Here is a 22,775-nt window from a genome sequence, read left to right on the forward strand (position 1 = left end):
TAATCTGTACTTCTCAATCCCTTCACCATCTCATCACCCAGTGCCCCAACCCCGTCCCCTCTGGCAGCCAGCTGCTTGCTCTGTGTCTGTGAGTCTGTTTCAGTTTTGTTTATTCATTATTTTTTCATCATCGTGTTTTGAGAGCCATCCCTGTTGTAGTTATCAGTACTTTTTTCCTTTTTATTGATGAACAACATCCCATCGTGTCAATCTACTCGTGTATTTCTCTTGTTGATGGACTTCTGGGCCGTGTAGTGTGGGGCTCCTGTAAACGTTCGTTAGACAAGTGTTGTGCGTCAGTTGTCTTGGGCAAAGGCTCAGAAGAGGAACTGAATGCTGAAGGTTGGGTCAGGGGGCAGGTCTGTGTTCTATTTTACAAGAAACTGCAAGACCCCTTTTCATAATAGTTGTACAATTTCATACTCCCTTCAGTTGTTCCACACCTTTGACAAGATTTCTTCCCAGTTTCAGACATTCTAGTGGATGTGTAGAGGAAGTATAAGTTTTCGATGATTATTCTCTATGAGGAAAACAACCAAATGACCCTGAAATCACACACACGGAGTTTGCAGTGCTTTTCAGAGCCGAGCATGATCCAGTGCACAAAGCAGGCAGCACAAGGACAGCAGCGTTTGAGAAGCCATAGTATCGTAAGTGATTAAAGGCTTAAAGCTATGAATTTTCTTTCCAAAAACAGGCTGTTAGCTTCCAAGGACTCGCTTTGAGCTCAGGTGAGAGCGGCCCAGCCCGAGGGTGGCGGTGTTCACATCGCAGAAACTCGGTGCTCCGCCTGCAGGCTCCCCTGGGACACACAGTGTATAGAACTTACTATACGCGACCATGGTCTGCACTTTAAGCTTTTTTCACAAAAGGAAAAGCAACAAAACCACTGCCCTCCAGAGAGACTAGCTGACATGGGAACGTTGAATTCCAGTTTTTTGCTTTGCTTTAGAACGCATGTCACAAAACCTGTTGATAGCAGAGATTCATACCTTCCCCAAAACTTGAAAGAAAATCATATTTCAAACAGGTGCCCTGCACTGACCAGGGAATATTGTCCTCACACCCCCATGTAACGAGCCTTGGCCTGGGACTTCCCTTCTGGGCCTGACTGTAGAGAGTAGTGTGACAAACAGGAACCGGTTTTGGAGCTAGAGGAGGCCTGGTTTGGAATTGTGCTCTGCCGCATGCTGGCTGTGTGGCACAGGCAAGGCCCTTAACCTCTCAAAACCTCAGTTTCCCTCTCTGTCAGAGGAAGGATCATCCTTCCTCCCTTGGGAGGGTGTTGGAATGACTAGGTTGCAAATCTACAGCTGCTAGCACAGGGCACTCATCTGAGAGACGGCCGTCGTTGTCACGGGGAAAGCTGGTCCCTCTCTCCTCCTGCCTCCGCAGTCTCAGACCCATGAGCCTCCCCTAAGCTGCCCACTGGAGAAGATCAAACTACATGGCCCCTCACTTCCTGTCTATTTCCCCACTGAACTTGAAAGAGAATGATGAGAAACTAATATTAGTGGAATTGTTAACAAGTGAATGGCACCAGATGTTAGAATTCAGTCCTTGACTTTTGGCTCAAAAAGAATTCAGAGCCAAGACTCAAATATAAGCAAAAGTTTGTTCAGAAAGTTACAGAGGTAGCAGTAAGCCAGCTGGGACGCATGGGCTCAGGAAACAAGTTACAGAGGCAGAATAAGGACCCTTGAGCTTAGGAAAAAGCAAAGATATGAGCCTTGAGGGGAAGAAAAGAGGAAGACGTGCTCCTGGGAGGGAGGGAGAGAGAGAGAGAGAATACATGCTGAGCCTTTCGTCTTAAGGTGTTTTATCTGTTTCCTAAAGGCAGGGACTTTAGGGGATGATGTTTCAGGAGAGGATCTCAGAAGAATATTCCTCAGCTTTCCAGGTGTGTCCTTTCAGGGCTGTATCTCCACTGACCCGTCGGTGCCAGGGCAGGGGTCCTAATGCCGGCCGTGGCATCTCTCTGTGTGATTTCGCTGCTTCTGGGCCAGGAGCTGCAACACAACCGAGGCCTACATGTTATCTCTAGTTTGACCAAACCTCTGTCTCTGTGGTCAGCAGACCCCAGGCTTTGTTCCTAAGATGATCTGATGCGGGTCAGAACCTCTTTGTCTTGTTCTGAATGCTTAAGGGAGTGGTTGTGCAAGGGAGTCACATGAGGCCATTCTCCAGCCCCCTGTTTGTCCTCTAAGGAAGTCTACCACATGACTGTGACATGCCAGGGGAGGAAAGGTCAGGGGAGGGCCCCAAATGCATGACAGTGATATGCTAGGAGATCAAAGGTCACCCTGGGGGCAAGGCCCCATCCTACAATACTTATGTCCCCAGTTCTACCTGCTGCTAGGCACCTGGGGCTTCCACCCTCATGACCTTCTGTATCTGGCCTGTCGTTCCGAGTCTGCGCATGTCTGTCTAACTGCCTGCTATATCAGACCCCGCATACCAAGAATTATATATCAGAATCTTTCATACCAAGTTAAAAATGGCTGGTGGGTTTAGACCTCAAAGAAAAAAAATGAATTCTAAAGTCATTTTTTCATCCAAGTGAATCTTCAGCTGTCAGAGGCATTTGAAAGAGGCATATAGGTAACCTGAGTTGGGAAGCTCCAGTGAAAACCTAGCGCCACTGGGGCGTGAGAGGGGCAGGCACGCAGGTGCTGCTGCCACCAGGAGGATCATGAAGTGAGTCGTGGCACGAGGCCCCAGGCTGCAGAGGCCGAGACTGCCTGCACACCTCTGCTAGTGAATGGGTGATGGTCGTCGGTTGGTCGGTAGAATATTTCCAGTCCCTGTGCCGTCTGTAGGACACAGTCCGTCAGAGGAAGATGAGCCAGTCTGGGGGTGGTGGGGTTGACGTGGGTGCTGTGTGTTCAGCTCAGAAAGTGCAAAGTGCAGCATTCTGAGTGGAGAAAGACCAGAGCCTCCTCAGCAGATGGACTAGTACCTCTCCTCTCCCTCCTCCTGCTCTCCTTCCTCTCCTCCCCAGCCCTCCCAAGGTGGGGTGGAGGAGTCAGAGTTCATTTTCATCGCAAAGGCAGGGTCTGGCTGTGCATCTACTGGACTGCACACAAGCTCACACTGACCTTCCAGGAGCTCCATGGTGCAATCAGTTGGCCTGTGGGGCCCATGAACTACATGAAAAGGTTTCTTTGTGTGTGATCTGGGGAGCCATGGGGCTCCGTTCCCAAAGGAGAGATGTACTGTGACTCAGAGAGTAAAGCTAAGTATTCAGAGATCACTTGCTTTTGAACTAAAGTTGATAGAGGAACAATTTGCAAGGCGAAGGTTGTATTCATTTGATGTGGATGAAAAAGTCACACTGCACTCGGTAGCCTTGTAGCAAATGGTCTATCTATAAAAGAAAAACAGAGCAGTTGTTCACAGTAGAAATAAAAAGATCCCATAATTATGGAATAAACGAGTCACAGCCCTTAGTCAAATTAAGACCAAGATCTCACACAGGCTGGCCATGCAGTTGTTTTGGTATTACATGGACTGGGCTGTGTGGAATAATTCATAGAAAACCCCTCTCTTGACACTTCAGTTTTACATGATTATGTTTCAGTGGTTCAGTCACGCCGGAACGCTGGACCTGTATCTGCTACATAGGGGATTTCTGGCTACCACGGCTGTGTTGCCAAACCATCCTAGTCGTCCTTCGTGGACAGTCCTACGCACTCACCTGTCTTGTTCTTCGAGTGGATGTATCCCATTCATTGAGTGGCTGCGGATGTTTGATGATCTGAGCTGCTCGAAGTTGATGGATTTCGCAGGAAGGCAGCACGACCATAGCGTGACAGCGCTGCGTGTGCCCTGGTGACGGAGTCTCAGTCAGTTGTAAACACAAGAAATGCAGTACCCCAAAGAAAGCAAAGTTATTATTCCCAGTGTTAGTTACTTCATCTGTTGAGCATTAGCACAAAATCACCAGCACAAAAAATTTGATAATGAGAAAGAACTAGGTGCTAAATTGCATCTCAAGTTCAGATCTCGTTGTGAAGAAACGTAAATTGGCCTGGTTAGTAACAGAGCATTCAAAGAAGAGCTTTGTGGGAGAACTTTCTAGAAATGCTAGGCTTAAGTTTGTATTACTTCTATATTATAGTTACATTTTATAATATGCAATGAAATACAAGGTTATACATTAGCCTTATAAGAATCTTAAACTTTTGTATAGCTTTTTGTCTTTACGCATTTCTGCAGGCTGTCAAAGTGAGAACAGCTGACTGAGAGTTGAGATGCCCAGCTTAGCAAATGCGTTCTCTGAGCATCTCCTGCTCTTGGGCTCAGCCATTCTGTAAGGGTGTGGGCTTAGCAGAACGCTTGTAATAATATCAGTTGGTGCACATCTTTCACCTGTTCATGCTGTCTGTGCAACTTTTCACCCTTTCGAAGTCTTCAGAGCTTTTTAATGAAATTGTTTGGCTGTGAATGTAGCTCATACTATATTTTAAATCTCTTTCTCTTGTTTTACCAAACTTTCGAACAACTTTAGATTCACAAGATTCATCGTGATTCAGGAGACAGTTCTCAGACAGGTGAGAACACTTCAGTTTCACTCTCGGACACCCAGGCAGCGTCTGTGGGTTCCCATCTCTGAGTTTCTCCCAGGAAGTCTGGATTGCCTGCCACGCCCCAAGAACTGGGATCACTGAAATCCAAGGACTGGTATGGGGGGGAGGGGTTGGAAAGCCAGACTAAAGGCGGAATCCCTTCACATTTTTTTGAGTACTCTTTCATGGCAGCCTTCTCTACCTAATGCTACCTACCCCTTACTGGTTGTCTTTTGCTGGCTGGAGACCACGTAGCACAGATAAATCTAAGACGGAGAGTGGCCCCGAAGTCCGGGGGAGGTGCATTGTTCCTCCACGGTCAGCCTTCCCTCTCTTTGCAGCAGCCAGTGGCTGTTCAGTTAGAAAACGTGGGCGGCCCCGGCCTGTGGGTCAGGAGCACTACTGAGTCACCATCTCTGCTCCCCGCTCCCTCCCCTCATTCCTTGGGCGACTCTTGCCCATCAGATCCTTGGTTTCCTCAGCCATAAAATGATGACTTCTACATTCAAAAAGTCTGGAATTCTCTGATCAGTCTACTACCAAAGATTTAAAATTCTTGCTCTTGCACAGACAACACATTCCCCATGCCCCCCCNCCCCCCCCCCCCCCCCCCCCCCCCCCCCCCGTTAGTGGCCTTCCAGCCACTAATGCATAAGTCCGATCCTGGGCTATTTAGTCGTTCTCCTTGATTCCAGGACGGACCACACTTTAGCCTACTCAGAAAGACTTCATTTGCTCTTTCTGATCTTTAGTTTCTTCATTTGTAAAACTAACAATTTTACAACAAGATGGAATTAACAATGTCCATCTTGCTGTTATGAAGATTAAAGGAGAAAATGTACATCATATCTAGCCATACTGTGTATTTAACTATTTAGCTTTCGCCTCCCCTCCCCACCTATCTCCTCACTCTCAGTAGTTTTGGTTTATTTCTTTTAACATTTACAGCAAGACTATTACTTTAACTCATGTAAGGCCTTCTGGGTGCCAAAATCTGTTACAAGCATTTTCATATCTTTTAAAGTGCCCAGGATTGCCTTGCACATAATAGACGCTCAATAAATACTCACAAAATATTGATCAATTGAAGCCATCCCATCTTGGAAAGCACAGGTTCTGCCATTCATTAGCTCTTTGACCTTGAGCTACCTGTGTAATCTCTCCAAGTTTAAGTTCCCTCATGGGTAAAATTGGGATCGTACTACGTATCTTTTGGAAATGCTGCAGTGACTAGCATGCTGTCCTTGTGAAGTGAGTGTTAGTTAAAGCCACGTGTCTGCTGCATGGCTGGCACTCAGCACGCGGTAGCTGCTTTTAAGTTTGTGATGTCGTGTCTGTTCTTCCATTGAGCATATAGCTGTTTAAAACACCTTTATCCTTCTTTTTTCTGGTTTTTAAATTCATTCCACAAGCATCTGTTAAGGGGATGCGTAATGAGTTCTTTGATTTAAATGGCCTTTATTGAAGAATAATTTCTTGAAACTTTAAATTGTTTCTATTGCTATAATTTCTCTTAACTTCAATGGAGATAAAATCAGGAGGAATAATCAGTATCTATCTTTGCATGATTTCTAATGAATGAGTTAGAATTTAACAAAACAACCTGGGCCTCCAGCTGCAAAACTAACCTCCCTACTTTTGTTTTATTTTGAGGAATTCCTGTGTTCTTTAATCTTGAATTTAACCTTGAATCTTCAGTAAATTCAATTTAATTATTTTCTGGTAAACAAATGTTAGGAACGTATCTGATTATTAAGTCCCTGAATAGGCTAAAAATTAGTGCCTGCTGATAGTTTCTGAGGGTTTGAAAGCTGCCCTGTGGTCCCAATGATATGATGTAAAGGATCACTACCTGTAGTTTTTAAAGAAACACTGAAATTCATATCCAAGGCTAGAAAAATTATTAAGACCAAGTCTGGAAGACAAAAATTAGGCAAAAAGGTAGCGAACATTTTAAGTTAGATCATTTAAGGCATGTCTCTATGGCTATAGTGTTCAGATTAATTTTATAATAGTTCTGCCTTTAAATGTATAAATTTCCACCTTATACTTTGCAATAGTATACTGTAAAAATACATGTATAATTCATGTTTAGTTACTGATTTAACCTTTTTAGTTGAATCAGATTTTTTAAGACACTAAATGGTTAAAAAAAAAGGTGATCTAGAAATGTGTCTAAGACAAATCATGAAGTGAAAACAGCAAGTAGAAAAACATTATAACAATATCCCATGTGTGCCTAAAAAGGAGGTCTATATGCAAATGAGCAGATTCATAATAAAAGCCAACAAGAACCACATACTTAGCAGGCACTGTTCTAAGTGCTGTCTGCGGACTAACTTGCTTCCATCCCACAACAGCCTACGAATGACATGCACCAGCTTTCCTCCCTGGACAGATGTGGTTACTGAGACACCGGAAGTGACACTGTCCAGGTTACACAGCTACTAGATGGAGAGTGGAGGCTTGAATTTGAACAGTGTGGCTGTGGGGCTGGTCCTCTAACTACTGCACTGTCTTCTACCTTTTGGTGTGTCACTAGACAAGAACTTCTTTTTTCTCTCTTGAAATACGATTTACCGGTGTCTGAGAAGCACACTCTCCTGCTGAACCTGCATGTCTGCCTCCTGTCTTAGCACAGGAAGGAGTAATTCTGTTAAAGTTTCTCTCCCTGCTCACGCGTGGCTCCCACCAGAAGCCAATGCCCTGGGAGTGCGTGTTTCTGGAGCCAGCGCTGCAGCCCAGACACTTTTGTCCCTTGGTCTTCACTGGTGGCATGCACTGTATGCTTATGAGATCTCGCCTTAATGTGACAGCACATTCTGAGTGTTAAATTCAAAGCCTGCAAAGACTTATGTAGAATATAAGTGCTTTTGCCCCTCAGAAAATGGGAATGAATTTAGCTGTTGGAAACTGTTCAAGTATAAAACTGCTTTTTCTTCTCCTTCCTGGGCTTGGCAGTCTGCATCGTTGATGAAATCACACCCTCAGGAGAGCCTCCAAGACCATGCAGAGGTCTGACTTTTGGGAGAGGTCTAAAATTGGTCCAAATTAGTTTCTCAAGTAAATGCAACTCTCCGTGGATTTCACTAGTATTTTACTTCCTCAGATACCCCCATTAGAGCCTCCTCCATTCAGTTAAGTGTATTTTGTACTTCAGGTCAAAATGAACCCCCCCCCAAATATCCCCTAAGTTTTCATGTTCTTTTTAAAGAGTTTAATAATGAAACTAAGCCTTGGTCATAAGCCCCATTTCCACGACGCCATGCGGTGCCACAGGAGAAGGGCATCCCTGTGCAACTGAGGTGACTGAGTCTGTGTGTGGTGATCAGCTGAAGAGAAAGTCGTTTCCTATTTCTTAGAAGTATTTTATAGTGTGTGAGAAGTATCCTTGTTTTCTTTGGAGAATGAGGGGAAGAATGTGTCCGAACTTCCCCTGTGAATAAGCTGATAACTAATCACTTCCCATTTCTCATCTGAACCCCTAGAGTCTCATTCACTCAGATACAAGAACAGGAGGAGAGAGTCCATCGACGTGAAATCGATATCATCTCGAGGCAGTGATGGTAAGTTTTTCAGATTTTGTTGACTTTTTTAAAGTGTAGAAAATGACAGAAGAATATATTAATTTGTCAGCATATATATCAAACCCCAAAGAATAAGATTTCAACTGAACTAGCCTTTAACCTCAGAGGCAGTAGACTTTTTAGGCCTTTCCATTTTTTAATTTTTTTTTTTACTTTTTACCGTCTTTGTCTTCTCTTTGCAATGACTCGAGGCTTGTCCCTTGGTGGCCTGAAGTGCGCTGGGCCACAGCCACCAGAGTGGCTCAGTTTCGGTAGCTGGGTCGCTGCTGGTTGCTGGCAGCAGGCAGGGACCAGAACTGTGGCTTCCCAACTCATCACAAACCCAGTTGTCAGCGTTCCTGTTGCACACCCTTACTTTCCCTTAATAAAATGCCGCAGGCAAATTGTAAGACAGAATTGAGCAAGACATTTTCTGAGTTCAGTCAGGCCTAATCTATCCGTTGGACTTGCAGGGAGATAGGAAAGTCAAAGATGATTCTGAAATTTCATCCCGCTGTGCCTGGAAGATACGAGCACCGTTTACAGAAACAGGAAAGTTTCCATGTGCGGCTGGGTGGGGGCCGAGGAAATGATAAACTTCCTTTTTGTGGAAATGCCAAGGAAGCTCAAATGCAAGGCGGGCACTCGGGCTGGAGATGTGGGTTGGGAGCCCTAGAGGTAACAGGTGAGCAGAGGAACATCCCTGGGGGAGTGTGTAATGAAAAAATAGGGTCTGAGTCCAAGGCTTGAAAGTACACCCTCAGTGAGAGGGCAGCAGGAGAACCAGGGCCAGTGAAGACGACTGGAGGGCAGGGGTGAGCGCTGTGGACATGGAGTCACGTGAACCAAGAGCAAGAGGGCAGCAAAAGAAAGGAGAGGCCCAGCAGTGTCATACGCTGCAGAGGTCAGAGAGCTTCAGGGCTGAGAACAGACTCGTGGGTTTCACCCATTCGGTTGGTTTTTATTTGGCAAATGAGGACAAATTCCACAGGCATGAGGAGGGGATGGTTAGTGACTGACAGAAAGGAGAGAACTGGTGGTAACTGAAGAGGATAAATAGGAAGGGCAAGGGAAGGACTTTTCAGCCCTTTGGGCACAACGGGCAGCAGAGTGTGAGAGAAGTGGCTGGACTAGCACGAGCCAAAGACTCTAAAGAGAAGACGGGCAGCTCACAGAGGGAGAGGGACACCTGACAGGGCAGGTAAGGAGGGTGGACTGCAACACCTTCGGGTGGCTGGAGGGTGCAGATACACCACATGTTAGATGGGAAGGGTGACGACTGAGGAACTGCAACTAGATGAGCTGTTTCCATAGCAGAATTTGCATGGCCATCGTCATCCCCACAGAGCACGGGGGCGTGCGGGGCGAAGAGCAGAGGTGTGCAGTGTGGCTTCTCTGGCAGCACAGGGCCCACAGAGACAGCTGGGCAGCGGGCCTGCTCTGCGGGCGTGGCTAGGTTGTGTGGTCCCTTCTATACCACACGGGTTCTGTCCCTCCCGCCTGCCTCACAGGGAGGGGGAGGAAGATCTGATGAGAACTGTGCTTTTAAAGTAAAGCTTCCACCTTTCGAATTTTGAATCACATGTAAGCATTACCTGATCAAAAAAATAAAATTATTTTAAAATGAAAGTTGCTACTGATTAGAGCTAGAGCCACCATGGGTTCAGGGTGTGAACAACCTAACGGCTCAGGGATGTGAGTGCCTGGCCCTAATTCACACCGAGCATGGGTTCATTCTTCTGCCCACCCTCCCCCCTCCACCTGGACCGTGCCTCCCCTCCCACACTGCACAGTTCTCCAGTTACATGGCCAGTGGCTAAGGGCCAAAAGTGATGGAACTGCCCACGATGGGCTGCAGTGACTTTTGGGGAAGTGAGTTCTGTGGGGTCATTAGGCTGTTGGGATGGGGTCTTGGGATCCCATCAACCTTCTCTGAAATTCCCCTGTGGACCTGGGGCTCCTAAAGCCTTCCTGCCATCAGCATTCCAGGCCAGAACGTCCTTTCCAAACTCTGGCCAGTAGTAGCCATGTACTTAGCCTTTTAGGATTGAGAGATGGGTGAATTCACTCCTTTGAGAACCAGGCCCCTGGTCCATGATGGGCTCCTTTGCTGCACTCAGCCACTCTGAGGCACTGACACCAGATACACCTTTCTTGACTTCTCTCCAGCACCGAGCCTCCAGAACCGCCGCTATCCATCTATGGCCAGGATCCACTCCATGACCATCGAGGCGCCCATCACAAAGGTGAGTGGCAGCTGCTGCCTCCACTCTACAGTTGGGGTCACCCAGCACTGGGCTATGTTTTGGAGGTAAAATGATAAATGACATACCATTAATATCAGTGAGTTTACAGTCTAGTAGAGGAAACAGATTACACAAACACAATAAATATGTAGTGGTAAATTGCAATAACTTGTATAGAGGAAAACAGGGTTTATGAGAAGAAATTAGATGAGGCCCTGTTTGGGGTATGTGGGAGGGAGGGTGTCTCCATAGAGGAAGTAATGTTTGACGTAGGACGTGAAGCATGCGAAGACAGAGAGGAGATGGAGGAAGAGTATTCTAGGCAGCAGGCACAGTAAGGGAGGGAGCTCGGGGGTGGGGGGTGGGGGATTGGAGCATTCGAGGGCCGGAAAGAAAGTCAGGGTGGCTGGAACTTACAGAGGGCAGAAGACAGGGGCATGGAGCTAGCTGTGCAGGGCTGAGTTCACTCTTGCCAGCTGGCCACAACAAGGAGTTTATATTTTAGTTTGTGTGGATTGGAAACCACTGAGGGGCTGAAAGCAGAGGGGAACAAGATCAGTTATGCAGATGGTGGATTGGAGATGACGAGTGAAAGTGAAGAGGCCAGTTAGGGAAGCTTTTCCAGAATTTCAGGCAAGAAATGGCGTTGGCTGTACTAAAATTATAGCAGGGAAGATGGAGAGAAATGAATAGATCAGGAACTATTCAGGGGTGGAATCAGTGTGACTTGGTGATTCATCGTATTGTCAGAGTGGGGAGACATTGGAGGGAAAGTGACGTGCAAACCAGGGCCTCTCAGACTAGTTTGCGCATGGATAGAGGTGCCTTTTTTACCCCAGTGTGGAAACCAGAGGACGAAACAAAGCTCCTTGCCTTTCATGGTTTGGTTGTTGCTCACTTGCTTTGGGAAGAGGGGAGCGAGATCACGAGTTTGGTTTGGGACATGTTAGTAGATACTCTGACAGGTATGTAAGGCAACTGAATATACAAGTCTGGAGGTCGACAAGAGTTCAGAGCTGGGATGTAGACATGAGAGTCACATGGATGATAGTGTCCAAAGTCGTGGAGATGAACGAGCTCGTTCCTGGATGGCCTGGGGAGTGAGAAAAAGGCACTCCATCCCCTAGGAGGAGAGGGCTGGGGGAGAAAGAGCAGTGGAGGAGCCGAGTGCTGTGAGGCACAAGGGCGTGCCGTGAAGGCCCTGGGCACCCTGGTCAACGTGTTATCATCTGATTTCTTTGGGATTCCAGGTGCATATACACAGAAAGTAGAATGTCCTCAATTTTTTTGTTTACCTGCTTAGGTTATAAATATAATCAACGCAGCCCAAGAAAACAGCCCCGTCACAGTAGCAGAAGCCTTGGACAGAGTTTTAGAAATTTTACGGACCACAGAATTGTACTCCCCTCAGCTGGGTACCAAAGATGAAGATCCTCATACCAGTGATCTCGTCGGAGGCCTGATGACTGTGAGTGATGAGGAAAAACCAGAAATGCTGGGGACATGTCACTAAACATGTACTAGGCTACACACAACATGTAACATGCACTATTACCTATAATACAGAAATACCTATCATGAGGGCAAACATAAGCATAACCAGAAGCATATGCACCAAAATTTCTGGGTGTGGTTAGTCAAGTTCTTGCATTTATCTTCTGTAAAGCTGACCACAGCAGTGGGAGACAGCGCCCCCTTCAGAATTCGTGTACCGTATGGCATTCATAGGCAGCTGACCCAGGGCAAATATGCATGATGGGGCCCTTGTTCTCTTCTTCCCCTCGACTTGGTGGGCACCGTCGTGGATTGAGGTTAAGGCTAGGTACCATCTGAGGCTCTTCATATAATTGGAAGGGTTTGTACTCGGACTACAACACTAGTTCCCAAAACCTTAGCTCCAGAATCCTTTCTCTAAGTAAAAGCTTACACAGAAGGCCCCTTTAGAATAGGGTAAAAGCAGAGCAGGGGCTCAGGCAGGAGCCCCCCCGCCCAGCACTCAGACACCAGATGCCTTCACTTGTAGCCACCAACAGTGGCTGGTTTCCAAGGACTCACCCTGTTGTGGTGTTTTACTGTGATCTGTTTGGCTGTGATCATTATCTATCAGCGAGTGAAGAGAAAGAAAATTCGAATGATTCATTTGTGTTCCTTATCAGAGGCTGAAGCTGGAAGAATTCTCTGGGAGAAAAACAAAGTCCGAGAGTCATCTGAGTTTTATTTTAAAGGCTGTTGTGTAACCCTGCCACCAAATGCCGAGTGTGGACTGGCTTTCTGACCCATTCTCCTTGTTCCTACTAAAGGTCTCTGATGAGCCTATCATCTGAGGGACCTCCTATTCCCTGCCGGCCCCTGGGCTGGCCTTACTTGCCCCATCCCAATGCAGTGCAGGCTTCAGTTAGAGCGCTGGCCAAGGTCTTTCAGCACGGTGGCCCCTGCAGAGCTGTAGCAGAAGGGTTCTGGTTCCTGGAACAAGTTACCTCTCCTCCTCCTCCCTGCCGCCATGCCATCCCGGGGTTCCTCTCCGTGTAATGCTCTAAGAGAAGAGAGAAAGGCAAAGAAAAAAACAGCAGAGTCCCTGTGAGATCTGTCTTAGAGGCAGGGCAGTTGTGCCTTATCTTTTATTCAGCTGTAAAAATTAAGCTTTTGACCTAAAGATCCAAGGTGTGACTTCAGGGGAATGCTTTCTGAGGATGGCAAACCATTATAAGTTATACAAACGATTATGAAAGATCATAAAAAATTAGGTACGCAGGGATAGAAAATGAAGGGAAGGAAACTGAGATGCAAGCATATCTGGGGACAAGTTCAAGTTCAAGAGCCTAGTAAATGCCAGAACATTGGAATTCTGTCTACTCCCTTATGCTGTCCCTCTAAAGATCTCAAATCCAGAAGCTTTTAAGTGCTAACAACAATGCTTATGTTACAAAACAGAAAATAAAGTTGGAAAAATTAGATATTAGTCAAAATTTAGGTCAAACTTTTTAAGGCTTTACATTAAGGACTTCCCAGATATGGCCCATGGCACTGTCTCCCTAATAAGTAAATCAAATAACACAGTTCCTGTGAGGGTAAGTAGGGTCACTTCAAAATCACACCCACCCAAACCAAAACAAGTTCACTTCTGTGATGTCACTAATGTGCCTTCAATATGCCAGCAAAGAAAGATGGCATGAGACTAGAGCCAACTCACAGCTCAAGTGTGAGCCCTGAATACTGTCATTTACACTTCATCCTCAGTTCTCCATCTCCTGGGTCCAGCAGCCATGGAGGGACTATCCTGTGTCTTACAGCTGTTGTTCCAGTTTCCTTTCAAGCTGCAACTTGGGAGTTCCAGATTGACTGGGTTATTCAGCAATCAAATCTCTTAGGCTAATGAAAGAAATGAGAAAATGATACAGGCATATAAAATGTGCTAATATCATCTTTCTTCATTCCAGGATGGCCTGAGAAGGTTGTCCGGAAACGAGTATGTGTTCACTAAGAGTAAGTCGCCACTTGTCCGCTTGTTACTTACAACCCGTCTCTGTCCTGTGCATCCCCAGTGCTGCGATTACTTGGTGCGGGTTGCAGGGCTGGGGGGAGCTTGGTGCTACTTCCTGTCAGTCTCACTGGAGTTTAAGCGTCTCTAAGGGTCTACTCTTGAAACCAGGTCTCCTAATTAAATTTACTTCTCTCAACACTGAACACTGTCAGAATAAGAATTGCAAATCTCTATACACTTAAACAAACTGAATTCTTTTTCTATTTGAGGGCCTTGAAATTAGCAGTAGGAGAGAAGAGCCCTGAAGTCAAAAATCTCCCTCCTCTGGGAAGTTCAAGACCTCCTTTTGCAGGAGCAGCCATGAGGGTGATGACAGATGCTCCAGGGCCCTCCAGGGCCCACTGTTAACCAGCCTCCCTGCCCATCTGTTTGCCCAGACGTGCACCAGAGTCACAGTCACCTGGCGATGCCAATAACCATCAACGATGTCCCCCCTTGTATCGCCCAGTTACTGGATAATGAGGAAAGTTGGGAGTTCAACATCTTTGAGTTGGAAGCTGTTACACATAAAAGGTATGTGGCTTCTCTGGCTGCAGGCAGGGAGGACTGATGGCCAAGCTCAAGACTTGCACACTGGGAAACTTCGAGGGAGACATGAGTCCTTGCCACAAGGGACCTCACAGGCTGTGCCTTTCTTACCATGCTGGGGGAGTGTCGACCGAGCAGACGTGGCCCCTGCGTGAGCTCCTTTATGGAGAGAGAGTATTGGTGGGTAAGACACGGGATCAGTCTGGTGATGACCCAGGACGAGGAAATACTGAGCCCTTCAGATCTGCCCAGGTCATTCTTTTGTGCTAATGTGTCAAGAGTTCTAAGTATTCTCAGCCCCAAACTTGTTGACACCCAACCTTATACAATGAGTTTGAGAGCACCATGGGCTTCTCTTCTGGTTCTGTAGGCAGGGCAAGGGTTAGATAACTCACAAAGTCCTCTTCTTACAGCAGGAGAAGGCTACGTCTTCCAGGCATGTTAGTCTATTAGGATGTGAGTGCCTCTCACCTATAAGTAATGTAACTCTGCATGGCATGACTTGGTTGAGACCACACAAGCCAGTCCTTTTGTCCTTAGGCTCAGTAACTTCCTCAGGGGACACAAAGGAAGTGCAGATGGAGAGGAACTGCCAGGGGTCTTTCTTGGTTGTTAGAGCCACTGCAGGCAATAATGAAGAGAAACTCTGGAATTCCAATCATTTGATTGACTACCACAGGCACCTAGTTTCAAATAAGTGGCTAGCGAGCCACTCCTAGCTTCTTCTCACTGGGGGAGGAAATGTTTTTATGGCCCTGTGCATGTGGAATAAGCATCAGAAGAAAAATACCTCCATTCCGCATTCCTCAGTATCATCAAAGAAAGCAGTTTTGGGGCCAGTGAATACAGTGAGTCAGGGTTTGTTTTCCTGTTTTCCAGGCCATTGGTTTACCTGGGCTTAAAGGTCTTCTCCCGGTTCGGAGTATGTGAATTTTTGCACTGTTCTGAAACTACTCTTCGGGCCTGGCTCCAGGTGATCGAGGCCAACTACCACTCCTCCAATGCGTACCATAACTCTACCCACGCCGCTGACGTCCTGCATGCCACCGCCTTCTTCCTTGGAAAGGAAAGAGTGAAGGTAGAATTCCAGTATCATAATCTAGTTACTTGCCCAGACTGGAGACCCAAGGGTTCAATCTTAGTACATATATTAGGTAAATAGCTGTTTCATAACCGATTTGGTAGGTTTTGTGGTGGTGGTGGTTGCTGTTGGCTACAGTTGACTAGTCATTCGGTGCTGTAAGGACATAGCCTTTTCTCCTAGCCCCCCCCCCCCCCGAAGTGCCTAAAATAATGATCTATGCCACCATAGAGAGTCCTTTACATGCCAGGTAGATCCATGAGTGAACACATCCTCCAAATGTTCACAAGGAGCCCTTTGTAATACTGGGTTAGGGGACAGAATTTAATTATTATAGCAAATGGCTAGTAGGTCTACAGGTTAAGTTTTGGGACCAGAATTTGGCCACTGGTATATTATAATCCAGAGAGCACTGAGTGCTTCAGCATCGTACTGACTTGCATGCGAGGGTGTGTTGTGTAGGTGTGGATATGTGCATCTGCATATTGACTGTTGTGAGATTCTGAATGAGGTCTGGGTCCCTCTGTCCTACTTCGAAGTCGGTACTGCCAGGTACAGGTGCTGGTTCACAGGGCAGCCCTCTGAACACCCCATCGACAGCTGGCGAGATGCCTCCTCCCCTCCTTGCCAACTGTCGTCATTTGCACAATGAAGCTTGTAATCCCTTTGCTACAATTAGAACCAAAACTTAAGACTATTGATGCCCCTGGGGCAAGTACTGCATAGGGACTGAGATCCACATCAATCTGCAAATGCCTGGCATTCGATCTTTTGTTTAGCTATAAGGCCCAGCAGTTGAGAAGAATTGTAGTGGGTCAGGTCAGAGGAAACAGAAATGGCACCAAAATGGGGAGGGGCATTTCCTTTTCAGCCTTGCCAAATCCTAGTATCAGCAAGAAGGCAAAGAATGTGTTCCAAGAATGATACTTTTGAAGATTTTTGTCTCCCACTTTAGAAAAAGGTGTGATTCCCAGGTGAGCCTGTTTCTATAGCACTTATCGTGGAGAACTAAGACACTTCCAGGTTTCCATTCCAGCTTCGCGGTCTTCCACTTTACACCGCATACATATTACACAGCTGAGGTCACCCACTGCCATCCAAGGACAGGACCTAGGGCCTTAACCCAAGACCAAAGTGATGTACAGCTACTGCAGCCTTGAGTTAAAGATGAACCCACTTAAGCCAGAACCACTCTAGAAAAACATAAATGTGTGATAAATTAGGGAATGCTTAGTCACTTTATTATCTCCCTTAACCTCCCTCACCTAAAATAAGAATTTTTGTTTAAATTCTGAGTTCTGCTAATGCATTCAGACTCTGATTGAATTTCTCAAATAGCAGCAATAGAAACAAGTCTAAGACTAGATATAATGTATTCACAGTGCAAGACATTTTCTAACTGGGGCAGCCCCTGCCAGAGAACCAGAAAATTTCAAGGTGCAAAGAACCCTGGAGAGCTGGGCCAGAGGGGGCTCCTGAGCTCACATGTGTAGCCAGCAGCCCGAGGTCACCGACTAGTCCATGTGAGGGGCTTCAAGTGGGATTCATTCCCGAGGTCTTTCCCCCAGACCCATGGCCACTGATGAAGAGGGACAGGGAAATGTGTTTTTATCAAGTTCCCATGTCATGTCACCCCTAATTTCTTTGTGCGGTAAGGCTAAAATTCTTAGTGTCCCCATGACAGAGCTCCACATCCTCAGCCCAGCCATCTAGGTAACATGCCCTTCAACTGGTTACCACCCCTCTCCTTTACCCCACTCCTGCCGGCTCCCAGGAACCATTGCAAGCGGATAGGTCAGGAGAGCCAGCCTTCCCTTGCTGTTCTCCTGGTGTAGGTGACTATTTACCCAAGATGAGGAACTGTTCAAAGCCTGATCCAGAAGGGAGTTCATTCCGGCCAGTTTGCCTCAGTATGATCCAGATCTTTCCCGCTGGTCAAAGGGGGGAAATGTGCAGAAAAGTCCGCACCTCAGAGGGTTTAGAATTTCTCCTGGTGTGGGTTTGGAGGGGAAGTTTCCTTCCCCAGACAGCACCCCCCCCCCCCCAGGCCTGGCTTCTCCCAGTGCTAGAGAGCAGGCCCAGTCTTCCTTCCCCGCCCCCAGTCCTGTCAGACGCTGCATTATCAGACAGTCCCGCCTACATTGCAGGATGTGGCCCATTAGTGGTGCCTTTGTAAGGGTGCCAGGTTCAATCAGTCAGTGCAAGCTGGAAGAAAAGGCAGATCTCATCTAATGCTATTTGTGTTTACTCCAGTTACACAGACCTATTTCGATGATGAATTTTACAATTGGCCCCAGGCAAGATTGGGCCTACCCTAGGAGCACTGGCTGAGGGCCCCATAGGTCCTCACTGCATGGGTAGAATCAGTCAGGGTGGAGCCCAAGTTGGTAACCAGCCCTGCAGGTAAGCATGGCCTCTCCTGACCAGCAGCAAAATGGGAGCAGGCACATTGGCCTGCTCTGAGCCCCACAGAGTCAGTCTTGCAGCAGAGCTGAGAAGAGCAGCACTGACTGCTGTCCCCTTCAGGAAACGTGCTGTGTGGCCAGGGTTGCCCCTAGCCTCAGGTCAGGGCTGCAAATGGAAATGGCTCCCCTCTGGTAGGGAGAGCTTTCGAGAAAGCCTTCAGGGCTGAGCTTCAGACTCATTCTTCCTTACCCGTTAGCACTATCAACTATTGTGCTCAGCCCTCCAGCCTCATCTTGGGGATCACTTTTCCCCTCATTTAACCTTCAGTGAATAAACCACTTTTTCTGTTTCACCTCAGGAGCATCATAGGCTGTTCTGCCTGGAATCCTCTGCCTTGCCACTGTGCCTAGGCGATGCCTGCCTGTCCCTCAGGCTTCAGCATGAAAGGCACTTCCTAGAGAAGCCGGACCTGTGCTGTCCAATGTGCTGGCCGTTAGCCACATGTGGCTATTTACATTTAACTAAAATTACAGAAGTTGAGAAACTCAGTCCTTCAGTTGCACTGTTCCCATTTCTAGTGCCCAATAACCACCCACGACTGGGGGCTACCATACTGGGTAGTACAGATAGAGATGTGCACCATCACGGAAAGGTGAATGGGCCGCACTGCCCTAAACTACTCCATCAGGCCCCATGGTTACATTCTCAAAGCACCTCTAACATCCTTATTAGCACATCTCACAGTGTTACTTTTATTCGTGTGGGTGTTGGTTTTTAACTAATCTGTGCCTCGCCCAACGATGAACTCCACTAGTGCAGAGACGATGCCGGCACAATGCCTTGCTGCAGCTGCTGTGCGGGGCAGCTACCCAACAGATTATCAGATGAATGAATTCACACAGGACGGAGTCTCTACTGGAACAGTAGCCCACTTGATAATTTCCTCCTAAAGCTGTGAGCTGAGCTAACACTTGTACCCCCTGATTCCATAGTGAGAACTGGAGGAGGAGGGTTTCCCTTTTTGCCTTTGCCACCTGCTAGAGCTGAGTTTTGTTCCGACAGCCCCCTCTTCACCTCATTTCCTGGGAAAACTCTTCACCCCTCGTACCGCTTGGTTCTAACCAGGTTACCTTCACGTGAAGAGTTGTGTTGTATCTGTGCCACTTACTGCCACCCTCAAAACTTTTTCAGAAGTATGCAAATCAAACAAGTATCTGTGACCACAGGCCGCTGTCCGCTCTCTCTGCTCACGGGAGAGACATGGCAGCACCACACAGCAGGCATCGGAAAAGGCCCATTTATTTGGCTTCTTCCTGCAGAAGTGGAGTGAATGGACTCTGGGGAGAAAGCTTTAGGTGTCCACTGTGTCCTCCCGGACAAGTCACAGCACAGCAACGTGTCCCAGGGAGGCTCCTAGGAGTCAGAGAAGGCTCAGCAGGCTGGGGAGGACATGCTCACAACCCCCACCCCGGAGGCCCCCTCCCTCCTGAGAGACACGGGTGAGTTCAGCTCTCCTGCACCTGGCAGGTAACACTCAACCTTGCCTCCCCTGACCTCAGGGCAGCCTCGACCAGCTGGATGAGGTGGCAGCACTGATTGCCGCCACAGTCCATGACGTGGACCACCCGGGAAGGACCAACTCTTTCCTCTGCAATGCAGGCAGTGAACTTGCTGTGCTCTATAATGACACTGCCGTCTTGGAGAGTCACCACACAGCCCTGGCCTTCCAGCTGACGGTGAAGGACAACAAATGTAACATTTTCAAGAACATTGACAGGTTGGTTGTACCTGTGCTCAGGTTTGTGAAGTACAAGTAAAACACTCTGTCATCCCTAACTTCTCTGAGTACTTGGCAACCTCTTAGGGAAAAGGAGAAGGGGCAGCAGGTTGTGCCACTGTATCAGAGTGAAGTCATAGCCTTGCCCTTGTAACCTTAGCTGTTCTTTTCAGACTTTCATCTTTTAAAATCTCATTTGGTCTTCAATGAGTTCATGAAAATGGCTTACACACAGCAACTCTGTAAATATTGATTTTATAATTAGCAGATATTTTTACCCCCCTAGAAGGAGAGCCGTCTTTTGTGTAACTCAATAAAAGTATATCCTTCCCTATCTTTCTCCAGCTCGATGTGTGGCCACTTAAACCCCTAACTCAGGGGGAGTGTTCTACAGGTCCCAGAAGGGCGACAGTGGGCAGGTTTCCGCCTCACCATTGTACACCCTTCTGGTGAGAGCTGGCCAAATGAGAACAGACAGAGCGAACCTCTTGCCTGCCACAACCTGCAGCCAGGCTGTGCTTACTTCACACGTGGCACCAGCCGGGCTGTAGGGCAGGCCCCTGGGAGAGGGCAGTGTGCAGAGGGCACAGAGCTCAGTCAGGCCTCATGGCCCACTTGTCAACATGAACCTGTCAGTTTGGTTCCTAGAAATCTGAGGAATATGGAGAACAGTTATTTTGCCTTCAAATTAAGTTTCATCGGTATCAAGGATTGTTTTTAAAACTTTCACAAAGAATTGGTTTCAGCAGCCAATTTTATTCATGTCCCCATTCTGGCTCTTTAAATTAGAAGATGATGGGAATTCGACAGTAATTTGGGACAGGGTTGTTGCTCGTCCATTACAACTTCTATCTAATTACAATTTAGAGAATTACTTACTAATAAAAAGCATTCTTCCAATGCCAAACTGAAAGAAATAATGACAATTCTCTGCCTCAAAGGAGGACATCTGGTTCTGTCTAAAACATCCATACCAAAAGGTCCTTGAAATTCGGACCTGTCCGAAATGTGCAGAGCTAATATAAATCCGGCTCTTCTGGAATGTTCGAACCCCACCCCACCTACCTAGCCCCACATTCCATGACCAGCTAGGCTACCGATGCAAGTAGGGTTATTACTGGCTATAGCCACAGCACAAATATTAGACCAGTAAAACATGATAGTATTTTTTATGTATTAGTTCTATAGACCAAAAGTATAAATAAATGTTATGGGCTATTTGAACTCAAGGACATTTTTCAAAGCACGAACATCTTAGACAGGACCAAATGGCCACTAATCATTCTCTATACAAAGAACCACTATGCACTGAATGCAGTAGGACAGTTCACTGGGTTGACGTACCAGCCACATAGGGAAGGAACTTGTCATTTCCTTCCATCTCACTGTCTTGATGTCACCAAGAGAAGGTAGAACAGAATCATCTGGAAAATAAGTGCCTACCATGTGACAGGTTACTTCTTAATGCATGTTCATAAATCCTATGAGGAAGGGTCAGCTGTCCCTGGGAAAATGGAAGAGAGCCAGCAAGTCCTGGTTTGGTGGAAAGATAAGCAGGTGAACTTTTTGGTGTCGGCACGCACTTCGTAAGCCCGCCTCCTCACAGAGTGTGGGAGGTGTGGGGAAGAGGCAGCAGAGCGGTTCTATTTCGGGATGTGATGTGAACAAGGCTCTTTGTCTTCTGGTTATTTTAGGAACCATTATCGAACGCTGCGGCAGGCTATTATTGACATGGTCTTAGCAACAGAGATGACAAAACACTTTGAACATGTGAACAAATTTGTGAACAGCATCAACAAGCCAATGGCAGCTGAGGTAAGCATTTCCCATGTAATAAGATACATCAGAGCAGATTTCCATTAGAGCCGACTCTGTCTGGCCTCAAAGCATTTTCCTTCTGGAATGCGAGACAATTATTTGTTTAAAGTTGGTACAAAAGGGTTGAAAGTGCTGGCCTTTCTTCAGGGCAAGAACAGACCGAGTGTCCGCAGTGGCTCCAAGGCAGGCCCAAAGGACGTGAAGGAGGGAGCCTGCAGACGGCGCACTAGCATAAACGGTGCTATTTTAGGGGGTCCAAGCCCTTTCGAATTCTGTGCTTCGAGCTGCTGGGTGACTTCAGAATTGGACACTTTAAAAGATCTATATTCCTTCTATATCTAAAGACTAAACATAGTCAAATTGGGAGTGACTACTTGCAAATAAAAGCATAAGCTGCTTTTTTCTCTTTATAATTTACTAATCTACCTTGGATCATGTCAAAGTCCCTACAAACTCCAGTTTGGGGAGCATATGTAGCAAGTTCACATATCTCTCATGTAAAATGAGATCAGAGCTCTGGCCAAGATGGAGACGGTAGAAACACTTCACTTCCTCGCACAACCAAAAGAAGGATGACAACTAATCTAAAAACAATAAAAAACCAGAAGTCCCAGAAAAACAAACTGTATGGAACTCCAACAACCAAGACATTAAAGAAACATTCACTGAGACCAGTAGGAGGACAGCCAAGTGGAGAGGATGCAGGACAAGGTGGCGGACTGCTCCAGAGAGGCAGGGCTGGCTGAATGGGAAAATAAAGACTCAAGCTAGCTGTAAACTAATGTGGGGGCTGTGACAGCAGAAGAAACTCCCAGTCTCACATGAGAGTTTGCTGGAAAATGGAGCTAGTGCAGAGCAAGTGAGCTGCATTGTTCCCTCTCTGACCCCTCCCCCACAGACAGTGCCACAACACACCAAAGAGGGTTGCCTTGTCAGGGTGAATACCTCAGCATCCGCCCCCTTACAATGTAACAGGTGCACCAGGACAAAGAAATGTGGCCCAAATGAAAGAACAGATCAAAACTCCAGAAAAAGAGATGAGGACATAGACAACCTATCTGATGCAGAGTTAAAAACACTGGTAAATAAGATGCTTGCAGAACTGATTGAGTTCAGTAGAAAAATGAAGGAACAAATGAAGACTACCCAAAGTGAAATAAAGCAAAATATTCAGGGAACTAACAGTGACAGGAAGGAAACTGGGACACAAATCAGCAATCTGGAACAAAAGGAAAAAAATAAAC

The 22,775-nt window shown here is 46.8% G+C and overlaps 1 protein-coding gene and 1 long non-coding RNA gene across 5 annotated transcripts in view; one reads left to right on the forward strand and one right to left on the reverse strand.

Annotated features, from left to right (window-relative positions):
• Positions 1–22,775, forward strand: part of PDE8B (phosphodiesterase 8B) — a 226,777-nt gene that overhangs the window by 197,328 nt on the left and 6,674 nt on the right. For all 4 annotated transcript variants that reach the window (XM_037032023.1, XM_037032022.1, XM_037032019.1 and 1 more), the window contains exons 11-19: positions 4,511–4,553; positions 8,057–8,134; positions 10,304–10,380; positions 11,684–11,848; positions 13,818–13,863; positions 14,299–14,434; positions 15,329–15,527; positions 19,496–19,713; positions 21,408–21,528. In XM_037032023.1, the coding sequence (XP_036887918.1) occupies positions 4,511–4,553; positions 8,057–8,134; positions 10,304–10,380; positions 11,684–11,848; positions 13,818–13,863; positions 14,299–14,434; positions 15,329–15,527; positions 19,496–19,713; positions 21,408–21,528 (1,083 nt within the window). The remainder of the gene's footprint in view (positions 1–4,510; positions 4,554–8,056; positions 8,135–10,303; positions 10,381–11,683; positions 11,849–13,817; positions 13,864–14,298; positions 14,435–15,328; positions 15,528–19,495; positions 19,714–21,407; positions 21,529–22,775) is intronic.
• Positions 12,759–15,427, reverse strand: LOC118977227 (uncharacterized). The gene is made up of 3 exons (XR_005064481.1): positions 15,342–15,427; positions 13,607–13,749; positions 12,759–12,911 (listed from the first exon to the last, which is right to left on the reverse strand). It is a non-coding gene; the product is annotated as an uncharacterized LOC118977227 (long non-coding RNA).

This window comes from Sturnira hondurensis, unplaced genomic scaffold (assembly GCF_014824575.4).
Source record: "Sturnira hondurensis isolate 20B ecotype Veracruz unplaced genomic scaffold, ASM1482457v3 Scaffold0021354, whole genome shotgun sequence".
Taxonomy (NCBI): domain Eukaryota; kingdom Metazoa; phylum Chordata; class Mammalia; order Chiroptera; family Phyllostomidae; genus Sturnira; species Sturnira hondurensis.